Source organism: Pichia membranifaciens (genome assembly GCF_001661235.1).
Source record: "Pichia membranifaciens NRRL Y-2026 unplaced genomic scaffold PICMEscaffold_2, whole genome shotgun sequence".
In the NCBI taxonomy this organism is placed as follows: Eukaryota; Fungi; Ascomycota; class Pichiomycetes; order Pichiales; family Pichiaceae; genus Pichia; species Pichia membranifaciens.
The window spans coordinates 760,394-788,362 of NW_017566983.1; the positions used below are offsets into that span (position 1 = coordinate 760,394).

Genomic DNA, 27,969 nt, shown 5'->3' on the forward strand with positions numbered 1-27,969 from the left:
CATTGTACAATTAAACCTTCTCGTTTCTTCCTCACTATGAGCAGTTTCCTCGCCAGGTTGTGTAAATTGAGTAAAAGGAAACTTTCACGCCTATCAGTCTTCTCTACTTTTTGGACTGGTTGAACGTCAACCGTTGTCGTACTATTTACTTATTCCTCCTCCATCTACTTAATAGGTATACCTTGACAATGGCATACTCGAATCTCAGGCTGTTGTCCCGCTCATTCCGACCTTGTGGGTTGAGGGGACGGGAGAATTTCTTATGCTTGCAAAACTCCTCGAGCATAAGACCTGTCCTTCCGAGGCCATTATCGAAAGCCACAGTCCCAAGTTATACTTTGCGGTCGACATACTCAACCAACAGTTATAAACACGGATCGCATAAAAGCAGATCTTCTTTTAGCGGAATCTTGATTGGATCAGTATGCTTGGCTGGTTGTGGACTCTATCTCTCTTCCTCACATTATTCACTAATTGACATAGTTCACAATGATGAACAAAAAAAAAAGAGCAAGGTTTCGAAAGCACAGCAAGTAGAAGGAGCACAGCCTTTTGTTGAAAACAATTGGCAAGATAGCCCAGATTCCCAGCCCCACAACAGCTTGAAGCCGGACCCATCGCAAGATACATTCGAGATGGGGTTGTATGCAGCCTCCAGGGCTGAACAAGAGGAACTTGAATATCAATATCGGAAAGAGCGTACCGACAGGAAGTTTACCGGATGGTTATTTCATGTAGGTTTTTTCTTTCAGGATTATGTTTACGAACCCATCGTTACTTTCGGGCGTTTTCTTGAATTGTCTGTCATATTTGTGCCTGTTTTTGCATTATACCCCATCACATTTTTTGGCAAAACGGATAAGTCTGGTGAAAGATCTGGTGCAAGGTTATGGTATTGGTTATTAAGAAATGCTGCTGAGATGGGTGGTGCATCTTTCATTAAGCTCGGACAATGGGCTGCGTCACGTACTGATATATTTACCAAAGGATTGTGTACGGAGATGAGCAATCTGCACAGCAATGCCAAAGAACACAGTTTCAGAGCAACACGGAGGATATTGCGTGAAACCTTTAACGGGAAAGAGCTGGAGGAAATTTTCGATGAATTCCCGGAGAAGCCTGTTGGATGCGGTGCAATTGCTCAAGTGTATTTGGCCAAATTGAACCAGCAGTTTGTTGGTTCTGGTGACAAACACGATACACTTGTAGCGGTGAAGGTTGTTCATCCTAGAGTCACGAAGAACATTTACCGAGATTTGAAGATCATGTCTTTTTTCGCCAACTTGATCGATGTGATACCAACTATGGAGTGGTTAAGCTTACCAGATGAAGTTGAACAATTTTCAATTTTAATGAACCTCCAATTGGATTTACGAATAGAAAGTTACAACCTTAATAAATTTAGAGAAAAGTTTGCCAAGGCAAATGATGTTTTTTTCCCGAAACCGAGATACAGTTCCAGGAAAGTTCTAATCGAAGACCAGGTCTATGGTATCAGCATGAACAAGATTTTGGAGCTCAAACATGCCAAGAATGACAAAATGTTGAAGTTTATAAGCGACAGATTAATTGACTCATTTTTGAAGATGATGATTCTAGACAACTTCACACATGCAGATTTACATCCGGGGAACATTTTTGTCAGGTTTGTTAAATCCAAAGGTTATCAAAACAGCTCCAGCGAGAGTAGCAAGTTTGAGATAGACAAGCTCACAACCAAGTTGAACGGCTTGAGCGTAGACGAACTCAACCAGGAATTGAATAACATGGTGACAGAGAAATACGTCCCACAGCTTTGTTTCATCGATGCCGGTCTTGTCACCGAGCTCAACGACCAGAACCGGTTCAACTTTATCTCGTTGTTCAACGCTTTGGCGCAGTTTGACGGGTATAAGGCGGGAGAGTTGATGATCGAGAGATCCAAGACGCCGGAGACCGCAGTCAACAAAGAGCTGTTCAAACTCAAGGTCGAGCGGTTGGTCAACAAGGTCAAAGAGCGCACATTCACGCTTGGCTCTGTCTCCATTGGAGACTTGCTTGATAACATGTTGGGGATGGTGCGGTCGCACCATGTCAGGATGGAGGGTGACTTTGTCAGCATTGTCGTTGCCATCCTTATTCTCGAGGGCATCTGTAGACAGCTCGACCCCGAGATAGACCTATTTGCAAGGTGGGTATTTGCATGGACAGTTGGATTCCCGACAATGCAGTTCTGAACTCTAGAGCACCGCTCTACCGCTCCGGCTGTGCTTATCGAATTCCTCCTTTTCTTCTTTCTCTTTCTTTTTCCCAAGGACGTCTACTAACATCATGCTCCCGTTTTACTGCGGCACCTCTGCTTCTACAGATCGATTCCGATTCTCCGCCAGATCAGTTTCCAGGAGGGAAAGCTGATATTCCAGAACACCAACAAGCTGTCGATGCTCAAGGTGTGGTTGACGTTGGAGGTCCGCCAGTTTGTCAACGCCTCTGTACACGACGTTCACAAGCTCGTCAAGTCTGACGGCCTTGCGCCGAACTACTAATGGCTAACTACTAGCCTCCGAAACTCTCCCTGTAGCCGATACATGTTTTTCTTTTGTTTACCCTAAAAGAACAATATACGAACGATAACGACATCCGCAATATTCCTGGCCGACCATGCACGGCCGTCGCAGGCCGCCCCGGAAAGGGGAATGCCCGACGGGAATTCATGCGCGGAAACGTGCACGTTCCCGGACCTGTCAATTGCAGCCGTTACCTCTTATATTTGACACGGGGAGAGGGGAGGGGAGAGAAAGAGAGCAAGTTTGCCTGCTGGGGGCAGATTCAGAAACACGGGTACAGGGTGGAGCTGCAGGAGGCGACAGGAGGAAAACATACCGCTTGACACGGTTTTATCGATTGCTTTAACCGTGCGGAGCAGCAAAGAGCACCGGGAAAGCCGCAGAACAGGATACCATAGACATGAAGTTCGGACACACACTGTTATCTCACCAGGTGCCGGAATGGCAGCAGCACTATATAGACTACAAACTGCTCAAGAAGATCGTGAAGTCGATACATAACCGGGAGGCTGAGATCCGGCTCGAGGACAGGGATGCAGACGTTTTTGCAGACTCACAGATCAAAGCTGATCTGGCGAGGTTCTTCTTCCACATCGACAGCAACGTTGAAAAGGTGGACGAGTTCTACACGAAGAAGTACTTGGACTATGAGCGGCGGTTGAAGAAGCTCATCGCGGTGTTTCCAAAGACGTCCAGCGACATCAACGACATGGAGGAGTATGATGACTTAGTGGACATCTTGCTGGAGTTGCGTAACTGCTTCAGAAACTTGAAGTGGTATGCCGAGCTCAACAGAAGAGGCTTTGTGAAAATTCTCAAGAAATTGGACAAAAAGACCGGGACCAAAAAACAGGAGTCGTACCTACGTTCGAAGATCTACCCGTTATCGTTCTGCAACGATGCAGACACCGTCCGCATCTTGTCCACTATCAACGACTATTTGAACAAGCTGTCCAACATCAAGGACGAAAACGAATTCTCTGCAACGTCCAAGGTATCCGATGGATCTGCGTCGTCATCGATCTCCACTCTCGACATCAACCCGGTCCACAACTTGGGTGGGAACTACAACTTTGGAACGATTTCGGAGCAGAGCCGCCTGCCGCCACCATCAACGGTTGCCGTTCCGACAATCAACAACATGCTTAAGAGCTCTGCTGCAGACCCGTTTCTTCACGCCATCAAAGAGGACGATGTCGAAAAACTAGAGTCTCTTCTCACAAAGGAGTACATGTCTCCCGTGTTGGCGCCTTTGAAACTCTTGCTGTCCTTGTTGAACAAATCCACTTTGGAATTGTCCTATAAATGTATCGACCAGTTGTTGAAGATCATCCCTGTGCTTTCTGATTCCAGTGATGTGTCTGGAAGAAATTTCATTCACCATCATGTGATTGCCTTGGGTAAGAAGAACTACAACCGAACTGCAAACAATTACAACATTGGCCAATTGAGCAAAACCGATTACAATGCCTCCTTGTTCAGCACTTACGGGCCGGATGGTATCAACTCTAATGATTCCTCCAAAGGGTTGTGGTACATTTTCCAGAATTTGCCAGATCATTTGAAGTTTGCCATTCTCCAAAAGGATAACTACAAAAGAACACCCCTACACTACGCGTCCCAATACGGCTTGAAAGAGGTAACCTTTATTGTTTTACAGTTCTTGAAAGAGTGGGGGATGTTTAATGAAAATGTTTCTCTCGATGATATCTCTCACTGGGGAGATTCTGAAAACCTCACTCCTTTACATTTGGCTGTTTTAGGCAAACATCCAAAGACCACAGAAGTCCTTGTTGATGCTATTGCGAAAAACATCAGCTTGACATGCCCATATTTATTGCACGTGGCTACCAGAATGAATACTCCCGACTTGCTCAGTTGCTTGTTGAAGTGTAGAGGAATTGACATCAATGCATATGAGACAGAACAGAGCAAAGAAACTGCTCTTTACGTCGCTGCCAAATACGACTTGAAAGATAGCGTTGAGACTCTACTTGAAAACGGCGCAGATTCTGAAATTGGGGAATCTTCTTTTGGATGGACTCCAATCTTTGTTGCATCTGCAAATGGATACAACGATATCATCGAGTTGTTGATCAACTATGGAGCCAAATATTTCATCCAAGATGAGAGTGGATGGACTCCCCGTGAACATGCGGCCTTGCGTGGCCATATCGATATTATTCCTAAGTTGACACCACCAGACTTCAATCCTTACGATTCATTGAACATGGTGACTATGTCTCCAAAATTATCTCCTAAGATCCTTGCAAGGAACTCCTCTGCATCATCAAGTATTCTTAAAATTGCAGAACATAGATCCAAAACTCCTGAACCGCAGTCAGATAAGATTGATTTGAAGCAGCTCCAAAACTCCAACTCTTCTTTTACACATCTTCCTGTTAACAACAACACCATTGTTGGCAATAGATACCTTAAAAAAGGCGAATCTCTTGTCTTGGTTACTATTGGAACAACAGATTTGCGTGATACCACACCAGCTCTGGAATTGAACAAAATTCCATTATCCAAAATTCACTCCACAGAACTCGATTCTGCATTGTCGATTGTAATTAGATCTCCAAATGTTCCAGATCAACCGGAGTATCCTCTTGCCTTGCCGCTTGATGATAATCATGGAAGTGCGACAGATCCAATTACTTTCAAATGCAACAATAGAAACCCGCTAGATACAGTGCTATACTTTGATATTATTCCAACATTTGAAGTCGATGTCAACGATGGAGAGAAGAACAAAAAAATTCTAGGTCGTGGTGTTGCTATTTTGAAAGACCTTTATACACCAGTTGGTCCAAACAAGCGTTCACTCTTCAATTGCGTCAAAGTTCCAATTTTAGAAATGGGTACGATGGAAGTTCTAGGTAGCATCAAGTTTGAGTTTTTGTTTGCGAAATCGTTTGAAGAAGTAGGTAAGATTCCAGAGAATGCGGACAGATATTGGAAATCGTTGGTTCACCCTAAACTTATTGGTCATAGAGGTAATGGCATGAACAGTCGTAACAAGAAATCGTTACAATTGGGTGAAAATACTGTTGAATCGTTTATTGCGGCCGCCTCGTTAGGCGCACAATATGTCGAGTTTGATGTTCAATTGACCAAGGATGATATACCAGTTATTTATCACGATTTCATTGTTGCTGAATCTGGTTTTGATATTCCTATGCATTCTTTAACACTAGAACAGTTCATGCATTTGAATTTGGATCATAAGAATGCCAAGGCGGATAAAAACAAGTTTGTCAAAGACGACTCTTTCATTGCCAAAAGGTCTAGGTCCAAGTCTGTTACTAGCGGAGCTAACGCTAAAAAAGTCGGGGATCTTGAAACTTTACCAGTTGAGTCATATGAAGAGTTTGACGAAGAAGATTTCAACCAAGGGAGGATGAAATTCACTAAAACCTGGAAGCAGAAAGAATTCAAGGCAAACACCAGAGGTGCAACAATCGCCTCCTCTTTTACTACATTGGAGGAATTGTTTAGGAAGATTCCAAAGACTGCGGGCTTCAATATTGAGTTGAAATACCCAATGTTGGATGAGTCTCAAAGTGACGATATCGGACAAGTGGCTCCTGAAATTAACCATTTCCTCGATACAATTCTTTCCATGGTTTACGACAAATATGATGGCAGAAACGTTATCTTCTCTTCTTTCCATCCAGATGTATGCATGATCATGACTATGAAGCAACCATCATTCCCTGTTCTATTCCTAACGGAGGCCGGTGTCAGCCCTATGGCGGATGTTCGTGCCAGTTCCTTACAGTGTGCAATCCGTTTTGCTAAAAACTGGAACCTCTTTGGTATTGTGAGTGACGCTTTACCTCTTGTTTACTGTCCACGATTGGCGGGAGTTGTGAAGGCCAGTGGGCTGGCCTGCTTTACGTATGGTACGGCAAACAACGACCCTGAAAACGCCAAATTGGAGCTTGCTGCAGGTGTGGATGCTGTCATTGTGGATAGTGTCTTGGCGGTCCGGAAAGAGCTCACCAAGTACGAGCAAATGGTAAAGGTCAAGCAAGAAGCATAGCTGCAAAGTACTTCTTCTCTTCCTTCCCTTCTATTTATCTATCTGTCTACCTATCTATTCATCTTTCCATTTATTTATTATTATTCTAAACTACCTCTTTTAGAAGGGAGTGCAAAAAATGAAAGTGTATGCCGTCTCTACGTGCACGCGGGACGTGCAGCGAGGCTTCTTTTCATGCCCGTGGGGCTGGCGGGGGCTCAAGCCCGGATGACTTAGTCCGCCTCGGTAGGCAAATAAATATAGAAGAATTATGAGGAGGGAGGAAATAAAGATATTGCTTCTTTCTGGAGTTTTATCTCCCATTGGCTATCGATACAAGAAGAGCAAACCAAACTACTACAAATAACGAAAACAACCATGGCCACCATTACAGCATCACAAATCCCTGTTAGTGTTCCGGAGAACAAGATTAAGGAGTTCTTTTCCTTTTGCGGCAAGATTAAGGACATTGAGGTTCTTGACAAGACGGAGAAGACCAAGACGATCCGTGTTGAGTTTGAGAAGGCATCTGCAGTGTCAACAGCATTGCTTTTGAATGGCGCTGAGTTTGAGGGCAGTCAAATTGAGGTGAAGGAGGATTCCTCAAGTGGTGCAGCAGCTGGCGCCAGTGCTGGCGAGAAGGATGTTGCTGGCGAGAGCGGCAAAGGCGACAGTGACATTGACCAGGAGTCCAAGCCAAAGAGCACGATAATTGCCGAGCTACTTGCAAACGGATACGTTTTACAGTCGTCGCTAGTGGAGAAGGCGGTTGACTTTGACCAGCAGCACGGGATCACCGATCGGTTCCGTGACTTCATCTCGGGTTTGGACCAGAAGTACCACCTCCAGGAGAAAAACCAGCAGATTGTGAACCAGGCCAACTCGTCGCTGGGCCAGGCGTACGATCAGGCCAACACCCAATGGGGGCTTGAGAGCCACTGGAACCAGGGCGTGCGCACATTGAACTCGTACTTGGACCGGTTCAAGAAGGACAAGTACGGCAGCCAGGTGCACGACTTTTACACGAATGCTGCCAAGGACGTCAAGTCGGTGAATGACGAGGCGTTGAGGCTTGCCGAGCTCAAGAAGAAGCAGCACGAGGGTGCTGATGCCGGGGCCGGTACCGACGCCGACGCTGGTGCTGCAAGCAGCGGAGCACCAAAGACCGGTGCTCCTACGACTGTCTTCCCAGCCATCAACACGATCACCCCGGATTCCTCGAGTGCTGCTGCCGCTTCGTTTGCCCCACTGGAGGAGAAGAAGTAAGTCTGGATCCAGTCTGCCGCTGCTACCCCTTCCTCAGCCTTTTTTATCTCTGCCTCTTTCTTTTTCCGTCCCCACACGTTTGCCGGCACCGTCCACGGTTACGCCAGGCCTGTCTATGTATCTGTTGTATAAGCTCTAACACTGCAGCCTTTTGATAGGGAGATGCCCCCAGTGCGGCGTGCCAGCCACATTGGGCTCGGATTCGGAGAAGAGTTTCGCTAACCAGCACGGTGCGCCACACTTCGGAGCACGCAGAGTATATAAAGGACGGGGTTGGCGCCCCAGATGAAAGGCCCACAGGGCTCTGAGGGCTCGTTCATGGCAGGTATGCTGCCTGCCGGTGCTGTTTGTTGGCGTGTGAACTATTCGTCGTCTACACAGGGGTTATAGATTGGCAAAGCCCGAGAACAAAGCCCAGAGATCCAAGACGACAGATCCCAGGCAAATACAAAACCGAAAAAAAACATGCATTGACTATACAACGCCCCATACAGAGAAAAAAAGGAACAAACAGCTGTTTTGCCTAGGGCTGGGCATCCGTCCCCTCACCTAGCTGGCCCGGCAAACATCAGGCGGCTCAACACTTGCATCCGTCGGCAGAGCTGCAGTCGCAAGCGGACTTCTTGCAGTGTGCACAGGAGCAGTCGCCTTTGCACGAGCACGTGGAGGTTGGACACACGCACTTGGTCTTGTCGTCCGCACAGGAACCGCACTTGCACTCGCCGGCACACTGGCACTTCTTTGGACATGTGCACTTGCTGGCAGCGGCGGCGCAGCCGCAGGCCGTCTTTTGGCAGTGCGTGCACGAGCAGTCGCCCTTGCAGTCGCACACTGCCGTGGCGCAGACACACTTGGTCTTGTCGTCGGCACACTGGCCGCACTTGCATGCGCCGGCACACTGGCACTTCTTTGGACAAGAGCAGAGTGCAGTCTTCTTGCAGTGCTCGCACGAGCACCCGCCCTCGCACGCACACTCTGCCGTGGCACACACGCACTTGCTCTTGTCTTCAGCACACTGGCCGCAGTTGCAAGCGCCAGCACATTGGCACTTCTTTGGGCACGAACATTTGACGCTGCTGTCGCAGCACGAATCTTTGGTTTTCGTATCGCAGCAAGACATTCTTGGTTGGTTTAGTGGATGGCTAATCGATTGATTGGTTCTGGTTTTGATGAGCAAAGAGTGTTACACACGATCTTACACACGAGTTACGCCTTCCACCCCGTCACACCTCCGACTGTTAGGGGATTGGACACCCGTCTTATATACGCCTTGCGTGCTTTTCGCCGGAACGTCTCTCTGCGCCCTTTTCGCCTGGCTGGACCTGGCGATAGCCCGTGCTGCAGCCAGGCCCCGCTGGCACGCCCTGTGCGGACCGCGCCGACGCGTCGATGCGCCGACGCGTCGGCGGTTTTAGCGGAGAGGGAGCAGCTCGCACGCCCGCAGCGGCGCCCGGCAGAGCGGGCACTCCGCTGCCGCCGCCGCCGACGCCCGGCCCCACTCAAGCACACAGCTCCAGCAGAAGACGTGGCCACAACCGGCCGCCGCCGGGTCCTGCATCGGCGAAAGACACAGGAGACACTGGCGGCTGTGCTGCGCCACGTATGGAAGCTGCGCCGGGTCGGCGAGGTCGATTGTGGCGGTGGCGGTGGCGGTGGCGGAGGACGGCTTTGCGTCGGAGTTCGAACCGTAATCGGAGCTGGAGCTGGAGCCCTTTCCGGTGCCTCGAAACACACCTTGTCCGGCATCCCTGCGTATCTGGACAGCTGTAGACGCTGCGTCGCCCGAAGTGCCGTCGCCGCGGGCGCCAGCCAGCGCCTTGCGCAGCACGGCGCCGTACTTGAGCACGAGCTGCACGACCATGAGGCCGCCCAACACCTCGTAGTTGCCGTTCCCGCCCGCCTGTCTGGAGCGAGCGTCCGGCGTGTAGTTGAGCACGTAGCGCAGGCCAAAGACCCGTTTGGCGAGCTGGTAGTACTTCCCCGTGAAGTAGAAGAGCGCCAGGTGGAGGTTCGTGGCGTCAACAAGGCTCAGAAACGACACCCGCTCGAGCAGACGCCTGAGGCGGGGGTGGCCCGTCGAAACGGCGGAGACGGACGCCGCGAGCTTCAGCACCCGGCTCAGGAGGTACGGCAGCAGCACGTACGCCAGCACAAAGAGCGTGCGCCTGAACACCCCCACGCGGCGGCGGCCTGTCCGGTCGACGTAGCTGAGGTCGACGTACTCCTCGCCAAGCGTCCGGGCGCCGACCGCTGTCGTCGCCAAAAAGTACACGAGCTTTGCCGCCAGCCCGATGGCGGCCCCATGGCCGTGGGCAAACCGGGTCCCCTTGATCTGCTTCACCAGCTCGCTGAGCTTCTTCTCCAAGTCGGCCACCAGGTGTTCGTCCTTCTGGTTCGCCCGCACGATCGTCGGCGCCGTCGCAAAGGGAAGCAGCCGTGTGTACCACAATGGACTCATTCTCTGCTCTTTCCGGTGTCGTGTTGTGTCGTGCTTCGTGTGTCCTTGGGGCCTGTCCGTGTCGGACATGGGAAGACCGAACGGTCACCAGGCTCGTAACGTTTGTATGTACCCGTTGCATTCATGTCGGGCCCTCGCTCTTTTTCACTCCCGCATTTTCGCATTTCCGCATTTTTTTGCAGGCTGCATACGTTAGTGAAGGAGCAAGATAGACATCCTGTTCAGCTTCAGACACACCCAAACCTTTGAACACGGTAGAAGAGCAGCAGTAGCAACAGCAGGAGCATTAAACACAAGCAGTGAAATGCCCAGCAGTGGCATAAGGGATAGTCCGAGCCTGACTCCCCGAGCGTATCTCGATTCCGGAGGAAAGAGGTCGATGACTCAAGGACAAGCCTCCAGCCGAGATACTGTCACCAATGACAATGGCTCTGAAACCGTCAATGCTACGTCTCTGGTTCACACTCTTTCAGCGGCGTCTGTGGCTTCGACAATCAGGGATGAAATAGCGTCTACGATACACCCTTCCGACACAAAACAGGAAAAGCTGGTGGAGAACGAGGTCACTCCGTTCCAACTGGAGTTCTGGAAACCCCAGAACATCATGTCTGTTGAAGACACACCTTTCTCCAACAGATACTTGGTGACACTCATGGTCCTCGCATTTTCTGTCCCGGGAAACCTTGCAAGAATTTCCCTTCAAGGACTCACAAAATACGAAAACTCATACATAAACTACAGCGGTGGAACTGTTGTTTGGGTTAACTTCGCCGCAAGCTTTGTCATGTCATGGTGCAATCATTCCCTTGGATTTTGGTCGCACGTCTTGGAAGGGACCGAAAAGTCAAGCATGAAACAATTGGCACTCCATACAGGACTCACTGGCGGCTTCTGCGGTAGCTTCTCCACTCTCTCTAGCGCATTGATCGAAATCTTCTTCAAGACAATTGACATAGTGCAACTCCCGTTGCCCAATAATGGATACAGAGTGATGGAGTTCTTTGCCTCGTCCTTGGTCACATTTTCATTGCCCTTTTTTGGTCACATCCTGGGAAGACAGTTTGCTTTAGCATTCGACACTTACGTCGTCCCCAGATTCTCACAATTCATAACATACAAGAACATTCGTATTTTTGAGCTCACTTGCGGTTTTGTGGGCATTGCAGCTCTCATAGCTAACCTTGTTTTGACTTGCACCTTGTCTGTTGGATATTGGTACAAAGAATCCTACTCTTTTGCAATACTAATGGGTGCATTTGGAGCTCTATTAAGGTTCAAACTTTCAGCCTTCAATGGTAGGTTCTTTGCACCATGGTTTCCCACTGGTACCTTGATGGCGAACTTGATTGGCTGTCTGTTGATTGCGGTTATAAATCTTCTCGTCACTGGTTACAAGAGCTCAACTACAGATAGCCTTTTAATTTCCAATAAAGTCCACAGGTTTATCTTGAAGGGATTCTCATTAGGGTTTTGCGGAGCATTGACTACAATGTCTTCATTTGTCAACGAATTATACAATTTAAATCATCCTAAACTTCAGCATATTTATTTCTGGGCTACGTTTACTCCTTGCTTCATTTTTATACTATTGATTGACGGCAGCTATGCCTGGACAAGAGGTTTCCAGCATAATTGAAACAACTTCTAATGCTTTTTAAACTTTTTTAATTTTTTATACCCGCAGTAATATCTGTAACTTGATATATATGTTCATGTATGGGTTCATGTATGCTACAAGGTCTATTCAAAGTCCAATACGGTAAACAACTTTCTTACCCTTTTTCCCTTTTACATTCTTTACACTCGTCCCAATAATGTCCAGATCGAACCCATCAGAGGGCGACGAATCTCTACTATCGACGGTGCCAGCACCCCAAGCACCAGGGGTAGAAACAGCAGGCTTAACCCTGGGAATAACTTTCTTTGGCTGTTCCTTGGGTAGGCTTGGAAAAAGGGTTTCATCGACTGGCCTACTTGGCGTTGTTGATCTAGACGTAGTGTAGGACGGTGAAAGAGAAGGTGAAAAGGATGATGACGCCGTAGCTGGCTTGGCCGCAGAAGTCGTCGGAAGAGAAGGATAAGAAGTAGATGCACTTGGATTGATAGTTGAAACTCTCTGGGTGGAACTCCACGGATTTTTGGCTTTGGATTTACCATTTTTAGGAGGAAGTGGGTTATACCCTGGAATACTGTATCCATTGATAGGTGTCGAGTTGGATGATATACCTCTAGTCTGCACTCTTCCAGTTGAACTAGTAGATGAACCTTGACTAGCAGACCTGGTGTTTGCCCAAGAACTTGCTCTAGGCAACTCAGGAAACAATGGAGTGTCATCAACTGGAAGCATCGGCATATTTGAAGATCCCAAAGAAGTTGAACCTGAACCTGAAAGTTTCAGCTTCGAACTGGATCTGGACGTATTGCCTCCACCCCAAAAAGACTGTTGTAACGAGTTCCCAGTTCCAGGCAAAGCGGGAAATCTTTCTTTCAACTCTCTGACTTCTAACTGCGGTCTATTGATAGCCTCTAAATTTTTTCGCAAATCAGATTTTGAAGGAAACAAACCTGATAATTCATAAATGAGTAAGTCATAATCAACATCTTTGCTATCTTTAAATATATCATGATACTTTTCAACAATGTCTTGTGCAGAAAGTGATCCATTGCGGTATTCCTCGTTGGCCACTAAAAATCTGTCAATATTGGGTTTAGAGTAATTCAAATAATGTTTGGCCCTTTCTTCCAATCTCTTCTTCTTTAGTGTGTAGTTGTCATTATCTGAGCTATCTTTGCTTGCTGCAGCTTTACCCTTCTTCTTGTTGTTAGGCACGGTGTATAATTGATTGTTGAATGTGTTGGTTGAAAATAAAATGTTGTTACCCATCAACCCAGCATGCTCTTTAGCCATATGTGTTTGTAGATCAAACTCATCTCTGAAAACGACAAATTTTTGATCTAAGCAAGATTGAACTGTACATACATAGTGGGCAGACCTAAAATGCTGTGCTAGATGTTCATAATTTCTAAAGTATTGAGGGTTATTTGGGTCTATTTGTTGACATATGTGGCACCTTTCATGGTGATCCCTCATATGCACATAAAGCTCGTCGTCGGAGTAAAACCGTTTGTTCGTACAAAACTTGCACTCCGGATGCCCGTTGAATCCAATACTGTCCCCTTTGGTTTGATGCTGGTGCAATTGCTTTCTGTTATAGAGCTTCAACTCCGATATAAAGGCCTTTTTAAACTTGGCACACAACTCACAATAATATTTATCATGAGCTTCCTTAACATGATTATTCAACTCTTTGAAATTGTTAAGTTTTCTCTCATGAAAGTTACACGACTTAATCGGACATTTATACTCTAATAATCTTAGAGTTTCATCCTTTGCGTACTCGCTTGTAAACCTTACACCATGATCACCCTTGAAAGCCGGTATAAAATCTGATTTACTTATCTCATCAAATTTATCATATTTCAGATTTTCAGTGTAAATGAAATGTGGTACTTCTGTTCGGCATACCAAACATTGATCTTTCTTGTATAGTGCTACATTTCGAAATGAACACATTTGACAAACCCTATGATTACATGGAGATAAAGAAGCAACTTTAATATTTTCTGCACAGATCAGGCATGTTTCGTCCTCACTTTTGCTCAAATCTTGATTAACATTCTTCACTTCGCCAAAACTATCTTGCAAGTTGACATTTGCTGATGAAGAGTCACTATTGCTTCCACTTCTGGGCTGCAAAACCGTATCGTTCTTCTTTTTTCTCGATTTGCTTTTCTGTGATGTAACACTCACGTTTTCGGATGCCATTGAAATTAAGTTTCAAGAGTTGAGTCAAAATATTGGCAAAAAGGTTATATCGTTAAGGTTTTGTAAGTTAACAGCCCAAGTACTGAAGCGACGGCTACCCTCTTCTTTGTTCTTTCTGCTTTTGCAATTGGATTCAGAACGAATAATAATCTGCAAAATCAGTCAAAGTTTGGCACTTCGATGAAAAATCATCGACGCGTCGACGATTTTCTGTTCCCCATGGTTTTCCACATTTGACAGGTGAACCAGGTTAATGGCTTTGGAAGCTATCTACTGTTATGGAACGAAAAATCATTTTCTAATCTTTGTGATGTAAAAATAAGTTCTTCAAATCCCTATTTGAACTATTTAAGCAACATTAAGGTAGAGAAATAATCAAAATGTCGGGTTTTAATTTGAGCGCAACGTTAAATATAGTGCGATTGGCATTCAATCCACAACTTTGCATGCCACATCTGGTGGTGCCGACGTTCAATGGTATACCAGTTCCAATTCCCAGTACTGACTCAAAAATCAAAGCAGTTGTACTTGATAAAGACAACTGTTTTGCCAAAGCTCACGATGATAAAGTGTGGCCAGAATATACTGAAAAGTTAGACATGTTGAAGAAGGAGTACCCTGGTGCAAGTATGCTCATAGTGAGCAACTCAGCGGGCACTAACGACGACAAAGAATATCTCCAGGCCGGAATACTTGAAGAGAAGACAGGTGTACGAGTTTTAAGACACACTACGAAAAAGCCTGGATGTCACGAGGAAATAATGCAGTTTTTTAAACAGCAAGGTGTCTGTCAACACCCGTCGGAAGTTGCGGTGGTTGGAGATAGACTATTCACAGATATGATCATGGCTAACATCATGGGAGCAAAAGGAGTTTGGGTTAATGTTGGAGTTGTGCAATCAAATAGTCCAATTTGTAAAATTGAAAGGTGGTGGTACTCCACTTTCAAATGACCCACACTAAATTGAGACTATAACAGTCTGATAATACGTACAGTTTTACCAAGAATAAATTACCAGTTGATTATGCTCAGCGTTTACTTTATTACTTGCCTCTCAAGAGCCCACATTTTGTAAAGCGTACCCAGGAGAAAAACTTACCCAATAATAGGTTTTTTTGCTTCTGAGCCTTTTGGTTGGCGGCTGTGCAGGGCTACGATCCTCTTTTGACACGAATAGCCCTCCTTCTTAATCATAGTTGGAAATCCCCACAAGACCTTTTGGAAGTGCTTGCCGTGTAATTTAAACAGGCTCAGTATTCATTAGGGCTTGCGTATTCTTTGCTATGACAACAAGAACAGTCAATAATTTTAAGACTTTGCGGGAAATTCTTGACTACAATGATAGGTTGGTCCAGGAGAGGAACTTGCAAGAACACCATGAAGAACTTACAACAGAATCGAATTCTGCCAAGACCTATACTCTTAAGAAAACTACTGCACTCTCAGTGCTAAACTGGGATGCTGTTTTCTCCAACCAGAAAGTTTTTGCTTGCATGATGTTGATGCTAATCACAGTTTTATCTCAGCTTGTATTCAGTTACGTTACTTTTGCACTAGTTAATGTTCAGCAGAGCTTGGGGTTGTTCTATTTGTCACAAGCTCTGAATTTGTTTTTCTCCTACGTGATGCCCCTTTCTTTGATCAAAGAAATGGATGAGGTTTTTGAAACCCCCGTTGCACAGCTCTCGAGTGAGATTGAGATCTATAGACAGTTGAAAATCAGTGTTATGATTTATTGCGTTTGCACCATAGTATCTGCTGCAGCTTTAGCAAGTGTCTTTTCTAGTGGACCTTTCATAGAATTAAGGTATAATTTTCAGGAGCTACGGGACGTTCCAGTGGATCTGACCAGTTTTGTCCGGGTACTTCAAATAATATCTTTCCAGCTAACGTTGATTAACTTAATTTTGTGTTCCATTAATTTGTACATAACCGATCGCAAAATTCGACGCTGTTTCAACAGGATTGAAAGATTACAAGATAGGGCTGATTTAGAAATTATGTTTAATGAGAATCTAATTGAACAAAGATTTGATAATAATTTTTTTTAGAGGAAGATAATTTATAAAATTGATAGATATAACTGTGTTGATTAGCTATGATTTAATTTAGCCATGATTAGTGCACAAAAGTTTACAATGTGATAAAAAAATCGATAATTATAGTATATTACAATATAAATAGAAAGCAAGAATAAAACTTCACAAATGCCAACAATACTAATCTAATAAAATATTTTCACAAGTAAGCCATCCAAAGAGTATCTGTACTTGCCAAATTCCTTGGATTGACTGCATGTGTGATTAAGTTCACCACAAATTGACTTGAAACAGATTGGCCAAAGTTTTCAGTATTAGCCAGTTGGGTGATCCTTTTGATTAAATATTCAACGTTGACTCTCACAATCTCTCTCAAATTAGGAGTATCTTGAGTTGAAGAGCGTACCCTTTGTGCATACCAGGATTGAATCTCGTCTCTAATAAACAAGTTTAAGAAGTGCTCGATTTCATATTGTGGATCAGCCAAACACTGTGCAATGATCATAAGATGCATCGATAATATTCCTTCGGAGCCAACTGGACCAATCAACTCTTGAATATTAGGAGTCAACCTGAATGGAACCAATTCCAGTGAACAGAACATTGGCGCAGCACGTTGGGCTGACACATCTAAAAAGCTGTTTTGGAAAATGTTGTGTGGTGTTTTGCCACCAACAACCTTATACGGCAACATCTCGGAAGTCCAAACTCTACCTGAACCTTGATGTATATGTATTTTTTGTGGCTGACGTGCATTAATACATAGCATGTATGTTGCAAAAATGAAGGTAGCATATTGTGAACTGAATTGTTTGCGGAACACCCAAAAATCTTCAAACTTAGGATAATAGTTCAAAAAATAATTCTTCATAATTGTATTAGGAACGAATAATGATTGGATTGAACTCAAAATCTCAGTTTTCACACTTAGAACATCAGGACGTGGCAGCCTTGGGTCGTATGCAGCATGTAACTTTTCAATTGTGTACGCAAGAGGTTCATCTCGGTTTTGGTTTTTGATCTTGCAGTAATCCTCATATATAGTAAGCATATTGATGTACTTCTCATCATCTGAAACCAATCTTATATGTGGAGATAAAGGAACCGCTACAGGCAATGTGAACTCTACGTGCCGGCGCCTAGTTTGAACTGTTCTTGCCAATTGATCATTGAATAGTCTAAACAATTGAAAAATACGTTCTTCTCTCCTACAGTGTCTTGCCGCTGGGAATTGAACTGCAAACTTGTGTAAACTACCATCATGACCACGAATGGTGATGCGCTTGTAACACGCAGTAGGGCCACGAATCATTTCTATTGTAGGCATGAACCTTTCTATTTTGATAAAATATTGATTGCTCTCTTTGTTCAACAAATACTGTCCCGGAATCTCAATATCTTCGAACTTTTGATGATGGAATTGACTTAAATGAGGACACACCCTTTCCAAATTAACTTTACCGTATGTTCTGTCCAATTTCTTTTCCAAACAATCCTTCCATTTCTTCAATTTCGAAATATAGGTCTCGAGATTAGGTTTACTTTGAATCAAGTCAACTTCAAACTCTTCTTTAATATGTTTGGGCAAAACAGTATTGGCAAACCGAACTATATTAGCCTCAGTTGATGGTGGCAACCTTGCATCTTCCTTTGGATTCGAAAGTCTATTAAAATATTGAACTCCATCATTGTAAAGCGCAACCACCAATCTGTATGCATCACCATCATGATTTGACTTGAATCTTTGGCTGATTTGATCAACCAAAGATTCCAATGATAAAGCTAGTAATGGGTAAGCAGTCTTTAGTATTCCCATAATTTCATCTATATGAATCCAAGGTTTAATCTGGTTAGATTGAATGGAAGATGTATTAGGAGCAGGAGAGCCTGCTGGGGGACTTCCGACGGGAGTATTCATACTGTTCGAGTTACTGCTGCTTACAGGAATATTGCTGTTAGGTGTCATAGTAGCTGATCCTGAGCTTGCGAGTTGCTGTCTCTGCAATACCGCAAAATCTTCTTTTGAGGTTCTCAATTGGAAGTGCAACGCTTGGGGATACGATTTTGCAATCTTTATCAACACTTTGCGAGCAAAGTTGGCTTCCTTGTGAGATAGAGCAGATAAAAGTTGAGGAATGAAAGTGACCCAATACCAGACAGGCATGTCACCTTGATGAGACTCGAAGGACTCAGTTAAAGTTCCAGTACTATCATCCAAACTGATCAACCACAAAATACGGCATAACAAACGTCGTGCTTTATTGTTCTTGTAAAGGCTTGCAGCTTGTAAATAGCAACTTATTGCATGCTTTGCAAAATTGATATCATTACTTTCTTTAAATCTTCGATCATTGAAGAAACCCCACTCAGCCCAAGCTTTAGGCAAATTCAAGTCTAGCTGCACAGCAGTAGCAAAAGCTTGATTTGCTTCATCTGGAACATTTAGCTTTGCCAAAAACATACCCTTCAATGTAATAAATTCAGCCTTTTGCTGTGCCGCAAAGTAAACGAGGTTTGTGTTACTTATAACATCAAGACCAGTATTAAGCTCTGCCGGATTTTGATAATGACACTTTGCCTGCTCTCTCAACTTCAAAAATGCTTCTTGAATCTCAATGTTTGGAAGAGTGTATATCTTAGTCAACTGGTTGATACATACATCAGGCATTTCATGTTTTCTTGCAACATGGGCAAATCTGTTAATCACCCATGCAATTTCATGGTACCCACGGAAAGCATATGAATTATTGTTGTTATTGGTTTGCTGGAGTGCAGGAATTAATGGTATGTAAACCTTATTGATAACTTCAAAAGCATGCTTCCGCCAAGTCACCAAATCATTCCAGATATTAATATCATCCCAAGTATTAGGAAGTCTTTCCCTCCAGGCTTGTAAGACACGTTTCAAATCTTGAGATTTTATATCCAAGTTTTCTGCAGTTGTTGACGTCAAGCTCCTATAAACTTGAGTTGCCTCTATAAATTCAACGTACTGTTGAAAGCTATGAAGCAAAGATATGTGCGCATCAGTCATTCTTTGTGGTAATGTATACCACTTTCTGAGTGCTAATTGTATACCTTCGTCAACCTGCCTTGTAACGTTTTGAATTGTTTCTGTATTATGCGCGTAGCCCTGCAAACACAGGAATGCTTGGAACATTTGTCTTCTTGGAGTAGGAACATCCATTACAGTTTTTGTTGATTGCTCTAAAGGCTCCCTATCAGCAATCCAATCGGCAACTCTCCATCCACATTCAAGTAAAAGATCAGTGAAACCTTCATGCTTTGCAAGTTCTGTTAGAATATCCCAGCATTGCAGCTTTTCTGCACACAAAATCCAGTTATCTTCCCAAAGTGCATATTCGCTTTCGCTGTAAGGAAGAATACTACTACGAGCTTTTACCTGAGCAGTTTCATATAACTTCATAGCTTTATCCCACAGGCCGATTTGCTCGTATGATAATGCAGCATTGGTTTCAAAATACTTAGAACGTCTACGCCACAGACCATAGAACATATCATCTTCTTGCAAGTTAGCATACATTTCGACTAATGCATCTCTGTTGGCTTCTTTGATTTTAGAATTCTCAGTTATAGGACTTGCCTCAATTTGCTCCAATACCCTGACACCAGAATACCAAGCATCGTAATTGATACCAAGGTACTTGACTAAATGGGGTGGCAGTTGCAAGTCAGAGCACTTTCCTGCCGCAGTTAGCATAGTATTGATAACATTTGGCTTACCTTCCTGTTGACGCATGTGATAGTCCTTGGATAACAATGTGACAAATGCGTATAAAAAGTCTGATTTGTCCTTTTGATCGATTGAATTGTACACTATTGGAAATAAGTTACACCAAGACTTGTGAATTGCCTCTGGACTTTGGTATGAGATGTCTAGCAAAGGATTCAAAATATCGGATACAGTCGTTTTCAAATTACTGCCGATAAAAGCTCTGTGCTTCAATAACAACTTTTTGATATCGTCTGATGCTGCTTCAACCTTATTGTCAGGTAGGACTACTTCGATTTCATCAAGGCCTGCAAGTGTATTTTCTGTATGTGATAATTTGAGAGGGTAGTCAAGATCAAAAGCACCATAAAGAATTTGTGATGCCTGGTTCAACCAAGGGTACTCAGATAGATATTCCCAGTTTTGTTCACGAATGATGTAAAATAGCCTACTTTTAATATCTTTTTCCAACGAGTTATTTAGAATAGACATCAACTCTTGACGTATTCCGACATCCGATATTTTAGTGCCGACTAGGAAAGGATGTTCCAATCTAAAGGTAAGCTCGCTATAATTCAGACTCTCATCTTTGAAAATATCCATTATAATCTGGTAGTAAATTTTGGTAAGTTCGGAATCACCTTTTAGCTCGTATGTCATCATTTTAGAAAGTATTCCAGCTTTTTCTTTGGCAGTAGGAACGACATTCGACGTTGAAAACAGCCATTCTCTGACAATGTTTGCAATGGTTGTTAGCAAAGCTTTATCAATTGATTTGTCAATAAGCTGCACCAACAAAGAAAGATAAATCCTTCTTTGATCACCAAGGGATGATATCTGAGTAGCTCCAAAAGTTAGTAATTTTTCGACTAGTTTTGTAGTCATCTTTGATTCATGCTCACCAGAATTGCCGTTGTCTACCGCGGATTGATGCTTTCCTTGACTTGCTAGTGTGACGTGATCCTTTACTAATTTTCCTAAAGTTCTGATGATCAGTGGCACTTGCGGATCAAGCAATTGTGGCTTAAATTGGGATATTGTAGATATTAAAGTGACACCAGCAGCAACAGAATTCATAATTCCTAAATCTTCTGCAACAACTGACACTAAGAATTTCACGAAATTGAGACCTTCACTGTCCTGTACATCTTCTTCCAAAGATGACTCTACTTGTACCGCTTGTAAAATCAATAAAAGAACACTTTGCAAGGCCTCCTGAATATCATGATTGTTAGACTTGATGCACTTTTCTAATAAAGTTTGCAGTTGAGATAAGTTGGAAATAATCCATTCTGAAGTTTTCCACTCAAGCGCAATGTTCAGCACTTCTAAAGCATTCAAACAGTAAACAAGCATGTTGCTTACATTAGAATCAGTGTTGACCAAAAATTTCTCAAAGAAGGTTAGCTTAACAGAAACGTCAGGCCAAAAACCTGGAGACAGTAGAATATGAAGTATGTTCAATGCACGACGACCAAGCTCATTTTCAGAAGCTCTTTGTGGACAAATGCAGACGTAACGGATCAAAAACGTAATGCAAGTATCCCGTTGGCCGAGAGGAACCGAGTATATACGCGGTAAAGCTGTTGCGGTCTTTCCTTCTGCTTTATCCTTAGTTGTAAGCTCATCTTTCTGAGGTTGCTGATCAACTTCCATTGCATTATCGTCACCAATGTCCTTCTTATCAACTTCCATTTCATCATCTTGAATCAGAGAAACACTTTCGCTTTCTTCCTCAACTGAGATCTTTGCCTTAGCCTCCCAATGCAGAATTAATTCCGCCAAGTCTATAGCTAAAATTTGATTTTCTGTAGCAGAGTTGTTGATGACCGTTAATTTTCCCATAGCCGTTATAATATTAGGTATAAACTGGTCTCTTGCAGCATAAAACAAATCTGAGTGGTTCACAATAAATTGATAAATATTTGAGACTTGGGTAACAACGAAACCATCTTCAGATAAAATTCTTCTTGTCCAATTTAACCACTCTCTACCAGGGCCTAGCTTCTCATTCAAGTAAGGCGCTAGTAGATCAAGAGATTGCCTAACCATGAACTTGACATCATTCTGATTAGCCTTCAGAAGAGCAACAAAAACTTGGATAACAATTTTAGCAGGAGTATCAAATGCTCTGATAAAATGAACAGTTGAGATATAAGCAGCCTGCTTTGATATACTATCTTCTAGACTAATGAAATTCCAGTTGAACTTAATGATATCTTTCTTCCAGTCAACGACAGCATCTGGGTAATATGTTACCAGTAAAGATGTGAGTTGTAACAACTCTACTCTGTATTTGTCGACAATACATGACTCTACTTTTGGACTATCCTTTCCAGATTTCCAAATCTTCTCGCCGAAGCAAGTGAGCCAGGGTGCGGCGTTGCCGTTACTCTTCACCAGCTTAAGATTCTCGTTTCTTCTTGCATAAAAGTAGCATAATGGAATGACTATATGTTTAAGCAAGTAAATCTTGGTTACAAGTTGATATTCTGGATCGGTTATAATCTTGGTAATATCGTTTAGATATCCCAAACTTGTGTTCACATCGTCTGATTTGATAATGTCATTCAGGATAAAGTCACTAAAGTCAGTATGGAAAGCAATGTCATTTAAGCACATATAGTCGATGAGATTTATAACACTTTTCGTGTCAGTTTTGTTTAATCTCAAGTACTTAACATATAATTGTTGAAGCTTTTCTGTCGATTGATCAAGCTGGAAGTGAATAGGGGAGGATATTGATGATTCTTTCTCGTAGCCCAAACAGTCAATTGTTATGCTAGCCAATTGCTTTAACAGACCTCCCGCAGAAGTAAACCATTCAGTGTCTTTTTCTGAAAGGGATTCAATAGAATCTATCATATTCACCAACATCACACATTTGACATCATGATTTGCTTCATTGATTAGTAGATCCATAAATGTCGTGCTAGTCTTTTTGAATTCATTTCTCAACTCTGAACATTCTTTACTTCCTATAAAATAAGCAAATCTTGAGCCATAGTTTCTCGAGCTAAAGTGCTCTTTCATAAATGCAATGGAATGTTCCGAAAATCGATTCAAAAAATTTCCAATGGGAGCTCTAAATGGAGAGCTGTAATGACGACGGAGATTAGTTTCAAGAAATAATAAAGTTTCCATCAATTCTTTTAAAAATGTGTATGCTTGAGATGGAAGAAGATGAAATATTTTAAATATCGCAACAATTATTTGAACCGTCATGTTGCTGTCAAGCTCCTGCAACGATATATGTTGCAATATTCCAGGCTGTGCCCAGGCCATTAGATGGTCTAGCAATTTTCTTCCAATTTCAACCTTGAAGTAAGATATCAATAACTCAAGCAATCTCGACAAAGCCTCTAATCCAGAAACAGTTAGCTTCTTGTAATCTGACAAGTTCATCAACATAGGACGTAAACCACTTTGTAGCAGTTCCTTTGGAAGTTTTGAATTCTGAGAAAGAACCTTTTTTAGACCCGAGTGGGCAGCATTGATTATCCTTGAGCTTTTAGAACAAAGAGTTTTGAAAAAAACACTGAGTATTCTTATTCTTACTTGACTGTTTGAGAATTCTTTTTTGGTTAAAGCCAATGAAAGTAATTCGATACAAACAATTCTCAAATTAATCAATTGTTCAGCAGTGCTGTGCTCTGATATATTATTAATATTAATCAAAGATTCGTCGTCGGCATCAACTAATGCTAAAGCTTCAGATAGCAGTCTATTGAGCTCATCGTTAAACTCCAAAAAAGTGTCATCCAATGCTAGGCAGAAAGTAATGGCGTCAATATTTCCGATCTGCATGTGAAACGGTAGTGCTCTTAATGGTTTACCAAAAATTGGCGCCAAAAGAATACCTTTGCTAGGCGAAATCATGGTGGATATTGGAACTGACGTGACTTCTGATAAGGTTTCAAGAGCTTCCTTTGCTGTCCCCCTAACTCTTATACTAGAATTGCTTAGGTCAAACACAATCTGGCTAACTATAGATTGAAATGATTGCTGAAATACTGCCTCCTTTGACACCTCTTTGTTACAGTTTCTAAGGATTTTCAAAATAATACTTTTGGCAATTGCACAAACTTCAGATGGAACATCATCCGGTGTATCTCTTAGGACAAAAAACATTGCTCTTGAAATCTCAAGCTGCCTGACGCCAAAATATTCATATGGAATATTGAGGTCTTCAATCATAATTTTTAGCCCCAAACAACCTCCAAGCTTATCATAATAAGCATCCTCAAAACAGCAGTGAATAAAGGTAGAGCACATTCTTCTAATAGGCATGAATTTTAAAGCTCCATTTATAGAACCAAATAAAGTGACACACGTGTCAAAAATGGTTTTGATTGCGAATTTGCCAACATCTCTAACAGAACTGACATAATGACTTAATGAGTAGGAGATTACTTCGTATATTGTATTAGTGTTCAAAAAATGCTTTCCTTCATTATTAGCAATTGAAAAACGTCTTGAAATCTTATGATGATCAATCATCGCTTTACTCAAACTTAACAAAACATAGTGCTGACAAATTCCTTCAATCAAAACATACGACTCATCCCTTACTTCATCTAACGATACAGAAAAAAACAATGATTTCAGTAGCCTAATAAGAAGTTCTTCTTGTCTGTCAAACTTGACTTGATCCTTGGTATCATCGGCATCCAAATGGATAATACTGTGATCAATAGGTTCTTTTCCTTCCTGAAGAATGAAATTCACAACTTGCTGGACACGAAGCTCGTAATTATCAGGAATATCATCTGAGTTTATTAGTAGCTTCAAAATGGTAGACAAGTATTTGTATGCGCTTACTCTGTAATGAAGTTTGTAGCGAACACTCTCTAATGTATTCAAAGCAGTGTTCACCGCAGCTGTGAGGGAAACAGGTACGTCATTTGAAATTCCTTCGATCTTGAACATACCATCCAATTTTTGATCTGTTACCATTTCACCTGAAAGGTCATCATGCAAATTCATGAAGTTTCTATTTCTTCCGCCTAACTTTCCGAGAATTCTAAGTGTCGTGTGAGAATGTTGATGGTAGTAAGGAAGTGGCTTCAAATGCTTCCATAATGCTTTCATAACATCTTCGATGACGGGTTCAATTATAGGATCAAAATATTCAGCTGTTAAATTATCCACACATAATTCTAAAGTCCTGAGACCTTGGCTGATCAAATCTTGGGAACCATTTAGCGCATAAACTAACGGCTTCATCAAGTAACTTAGATAAGGCACCAGGACACTTAGCCTAACTGGTACCGTCAAACATAGTTCGACATAGATATCTCTTTCATGTGGCCGGCGAGCTGTCTGGACTAGTCTATTCAGGGATTCTAACAATACTTGTAACAATGGCAAAATTTCCTTGTATAATGATTCGAATCTTCCGCCACCAATACTTCTAAACAATGTACGAATCAAATAAAAGTAAACAATTGGCTCTTTTGTTTTCATCGAATAATTCAAACAATCTAATATTAATTTATTGAGGTGAGGCAGTATGACGTTTTCATTAGCGGTGGGGAACAAGTTGACTGACATAAAACACAATTTGAAGAGCCTTATCAAAATGTTAGATTTGACTATATCCATATCTCCGAGTTCGTTCAATTTTGAGATGACAAATACAATCAATAAGCTAGAGAAATTTGATGTTGTTATCTCACTAGCAAGAAAAAATTGAGGTATGTGTAGTAAAGCAGGGTTATTTAAAGTGGCCTCAAAAAGGTTCGGTAATTCTGATTGCACAATCTCGTTAAATGCTGCAGGCTCAAGGTATACGAAAATTGTTGCCAGGATTTCCATTAAGTCTTTTTCCTCTTTTGATGACGTGATAGGAAGGCTTGGACCTGTTATATCGAATGTCTGTTTGAGTGCAGAGCTGATTGTCGTAATTTTGGAGCTCTGAAAAAATTTCAGTCCTCCAATTGATTCTTTAAACAACCGTTTAAAAATGTTCAACTCTTCAATTGTTATGATTCTTGCACTTTCCTGCCATACTTGATGAGAATAGTCCTTGGGAGCAGCTAAGTTACAGCTTTTGAATCCATAGCAAATAGATTTCAAAAAAGTCATCAGAGTTCTAAATAGGTATCTCGCACCATCCAGTGGATCTTGAGTTGGGGGCTGGAAAATTTGAATTGGTAGCTTCCGTTCGATTTCTGCAAATGTAAGGTTTGTAACAAGATCTTTTTCATCATCAACATCCATTTTATTTTCTGAAGCTTTGTCATCAAGATGTAGCTTTTCTGAAAGATTTCGAATGTGATAGTTTTCGTCTAAAGATCTACCAGTTAAGTCTTTCCCGTAAGTTTCTAGCTCTTTCAATTTTAGAGCTCTTTCCTTCCTATTGTTTTTGAAGTCCTCGTGTTGCTTCATTATATTATCGTATTGGCAGTTTAAGGATTCAAACCTTTTTCCGAATGTATCTATTATGAGCAAAATTATTTGCCTTGAGTCAGCTTTATTTTCAAGCTTTAATATTCTATCCATAAGATTCAAAAGCAATTTCGCACTCATTATATGCACCGTTTGAGCCAACGTGTCGTCTTGTAGATAACCGCTATATGTCTTGACACTTTTCCATATTTGTTCAGTGGTTAGAGAACCATTAACGTGGATAAAGTCTGCAACAATAGAGTATGCTAATGGTCTGAGTGTCTCATGTGCCGTTAAGCCATCACCAATCAAAATGTTATCATCAAATAGCAAATCAATTTTTGGAAGAAAAAGTGTTCTGAAGTTTGTGGATAATACGTGTCTAGTAGCGTGAAGTAATTCCCTTCTGGCAGCAGATAATTCTCTAGGGCAATCTTGCAAAAGTCTTATTATCAATACAGGAATTTCTTGTTGATATGCCTCAATGTTTGAAGAGTTATTTTTTCTAATGAAAACATACGCCATGAATGATGAGGCCTTAACTTGAGCAAAATTAAAATCATTATAAACTGGGTTATTATGAAAACAAGGTGCAATTTTTACAACATTTCTATGTTCAGCATTTGCCTTTTCATGTTCTGCTCTTTGAGCTGGAGCTTGAAGTTTTAGCACATTTATAACCAGAGGTAGAATAGTACCGACTGTTGAATCCAGTAACGGCTTGTATGTACTGTATAATGAAACAAGGGTGATTGGGCATTCAGATGCCATTTTGAAGGAGTGTGTAGCTTTGAATAGTGTATGTGTTGCACTAACATCATCAGTAGATGCAAAGTCTGAAGGAGAAGATAGAGAGGATTTCTCAAACTCAATATTTGAATTCTCTGATGTTAATATTGCCTCTTCTTTGGTAGAACCATTTGCTCCTGGGCTTGCTAAATCATCTTCCATTTTAACATCCGAGCCGCCCTTGCTTTCGCTTTGGTTTTCCTCTTTCTGTTCGATCTCATTTTCGCTTTCAGCTTCTTTCTCTTTTCGAACTTCAGCGATTTTGATTTCTGGCTCAGCGTTGGCTTCAGATTCAGATTTAGAGTCAACCTGCTTTTCCATCTTGACCTCTATAGACTCTTCAGAATTTGGTTCTGTTTTGCCAAACTGTTCATCAACCAAATCTGATAAGTTGACATAAACTAATTTCAAAAACTCCATGTATTCATCAACCTTAGACGACAAGAAATTTTTGTAAGATTTGTGTAATGAGGTAATGATTTTCATACATTGCAACCCATTCTCCTCGTTATCTTCTTTCAAAACGTCCATCAAGTTATCTGAGACTGTCATAGCATAAGGTTGGAATGTTTCATTGACAGGTAACCTATGAATAATATCTAAGATCAAAAATCGTAGTTTCTGCTCGGGAGAGTTTGCAACAAAAGAAACAGGGACAGTTTTCAGATGCTCAAAAAACACATTCAACAACTTTTTCAAAAAACATTCATATTCGTTAACTCCATGGTATGTTTCAAGTGTATCACATAATTCTGAAAATAGTGAATGCTTTGACTTATAATCCAGTGATTTATCCTCCAGCTTCGCAACAAAGGCATCTAGATGCTCAGTATACGAGGTCATTGGAAAAAGAGGAGGAGCTAAAGAACTGGATATAATTGGTTAACACACGTT

At 42.3% G+C, this 27,969-nt stretch overlaps 9 protein-coding genes across 9 annotated transcripts; 6 read left to right on the plus strand and 3 right to left on the minus strand.

The window, feature by feature from the left end:
• The first annotated feature begins 143 nt into the window (after positions 1-143).
• PICMEDRAFT_15331 (hypothetical protein) lies at positions 144-2,606 on the plus strand. The gene is made up of 2 exons (XM_019160774.1): positions 144-2,170; positions 2,348-2,606. Exons 1-2 carry the CDS (start codon positions 189-191, stop codon positions 2,523-2,525), a joined length of 2,160 nt encoding a protein of 719 aa, XP_019018482.1. The 5' UTR covers positions 144-188; the 3' UTR covers positions 2,526-2,606.
• Positions 2,607-2,946: 340 nt separating this feature from the next.
• Positions 2,947-6,805, plus strand: PICMEDRAFT_57853 (hypothetical protein; the record flags this gene model as incomplete). Its single annotated transcript, XM_019163259.1, has 3 exons — positions 2,947-6,557; positions 6,705-6,720; positions 6,797-6,805. The coding sequence occupies 3 exons, from the start codon at positions 2,947-2,949 to the stop codon at positions 6,803-6,805; spliced, it is 3,636 nt and encodes a 1,211-aa protein (XP_019018483.1).
• Positions 6,644-7,839, plus strand: PICMEDRAFT_178225 (hypothetical protein; the record flags this gene model as incomplete). Its single annotated transcript, XM_019161763.1, has 2 exons — positions 6,644-7,440; positions 7,483-7,839. The coding sequence occupies exons 1-2, from the start codon at positions 6,952-6,954 to the stop codon at positions 7,837-7,839; spliced, it is 846 nt and encodes a 281-aa protein (XP_019018484.1). The 5' UTR covers positions 6,644-6,951.
• A 1,344-nt stretch (positions 7,840-9,183) lies between these two features.
• On the minus strand, positions 9,184-10,483 carry PICMEDRAFT_15332 (hypothetical protein). Its single transcript, XM_019160775.1, has one exon. It carries the CDS (start codon positions 10,364-10,366, stop codon positions 9,251-9,253), a length of 1,116 nt encoding a protein of 371 aa, XP_019018485.1. The 5' UTR covers positions 10,367-10,483; the 3' UTR covers positions 9,184-9,250.
• Positions 10,484-10,676: 193 nt separating this feature from the next.
• On the plus strand, positions 10,677-11,933 carry PICMEDRAFT_71449 (hypothetical protein; the record flags this gene model as incomplete). Its single annotated transcript, XM_019163926.1, has 1 exon — positions 10,677-11,933. One exon carries the CDS (start codon positions 10,677-10,679, stop codon positions 11,931-11,933), a length of 1,257 nt encoding a protein of 418 aa, XP_019018486.1.
• A 108-nt stretch (positions 11,934-12,041) lies between these two features.
• PICMEDRAFT_30690 (hypothetical protein) lies at positions 12,042-14,123 on the minus strand (the record flags this gene model as incomplete). Its single annotated transcript, XM_019162649.1, has 2 exons — positions 12,042-12,478; positions 12,683-14,123. The coding sequence occupies 2 exons, from the start codon at positions 14,121-14,123 to the stop codon at positions 12,042-12,044; spliced, it is 1,878 nt and encodes a 625-aa protein (XP_019018487.1).
• A 380-nt stretch (positions 14,124-14,503) lies between these two features.
• PICMEDRAFT_71451 (hypothetical protein) lies at positions 14,504-15,076 on the plus strand (the record flags this gene model as incomplete). The annotated part of the gene is made up of 1 exon (XM_019163927.1): positions 14,504-15,076. One exon carries the CDS (start codon positions 14,504-14,506, stop codon positions 15,074-15,076), a length of 573 nt encoding a protein of 190 aa, XP_019018488.1.
• Positions 15,077-15,241: 165 nt separating this feature from the next.
• PICMEDRAFT_112170 (hypothetical protein) lies at positions 15,242-16,484 on the plus strand. Its single transcript, XM_019159770.1, has one exon. It carries the CDS (start codon positions 15,408-15,410, stop codon positions 16,173-16,175), a length of 768 nt encoding a protein of 255 aa, XP_019018489.1. The 5' UTR covers positions 15,242-15,407; the 3' UTR covers positions 16,176-16,484.
• Positions 16,247-27,956, minus strand: PICMEDRAFT_15336 (hypothetical protein). The gene has a single exon (XM_019160776.1). It carries the CDS (start codon positions 27,916-27,918, stop codon positions 16,363-16,365), a length of 11,556 nt encoding a protein of 3,851 aa, XP_019018490.1. The 5' UTR covers positions 27,919-27,956; the 3' UTR covers positions 16,247-16,362.
• Positions 27,957-27,969: the final 13 nt, after the last annotated feature.

What these genes read in the sequence shown, in the direction of transcription:
- PICMEDRAFT_15331 (XM_019160774.1), top strand. Translation starts at nt 189, where the DNA reads ATGGCATACTCGAATCTCAGGCTGTTGTCCCGCTCATTCCGACCTTGT. An exon ending in GAGATAGACCTATTTGCAAG is followed by an intron (nt 2,171 to 2,347) that starts GTGGGTATTTGC and finishes CTGCTTCTACAG; the next exon opens with ATCGATTCCGATTCTCCGCC.
- PICMEDRAFT_15332 (XM_019160775.1), bottom strand. Translation starts at nt 10,366, where the DNA reads ATGTCCGACACGGACAGGCCCCAAGGACACACGAAGCACGACACAACA.
- PICMEDRAFT_112170 (XM_019159770.1), top strand. Translation starts at nt 15,408, where the DNA reads ATGACAACAAGAACAGTCAATAATTTTAAGACTTTGCGGGAAATTCTT.
- PICMEDRAFT_15336 (XM_019160776.1), bottom strand. Translation starts at nt 27,918, where the DNA reads ATGACCTCGTATACTGAGCATCTAGATGCCTTTGTTGCGAAGCTGGAG.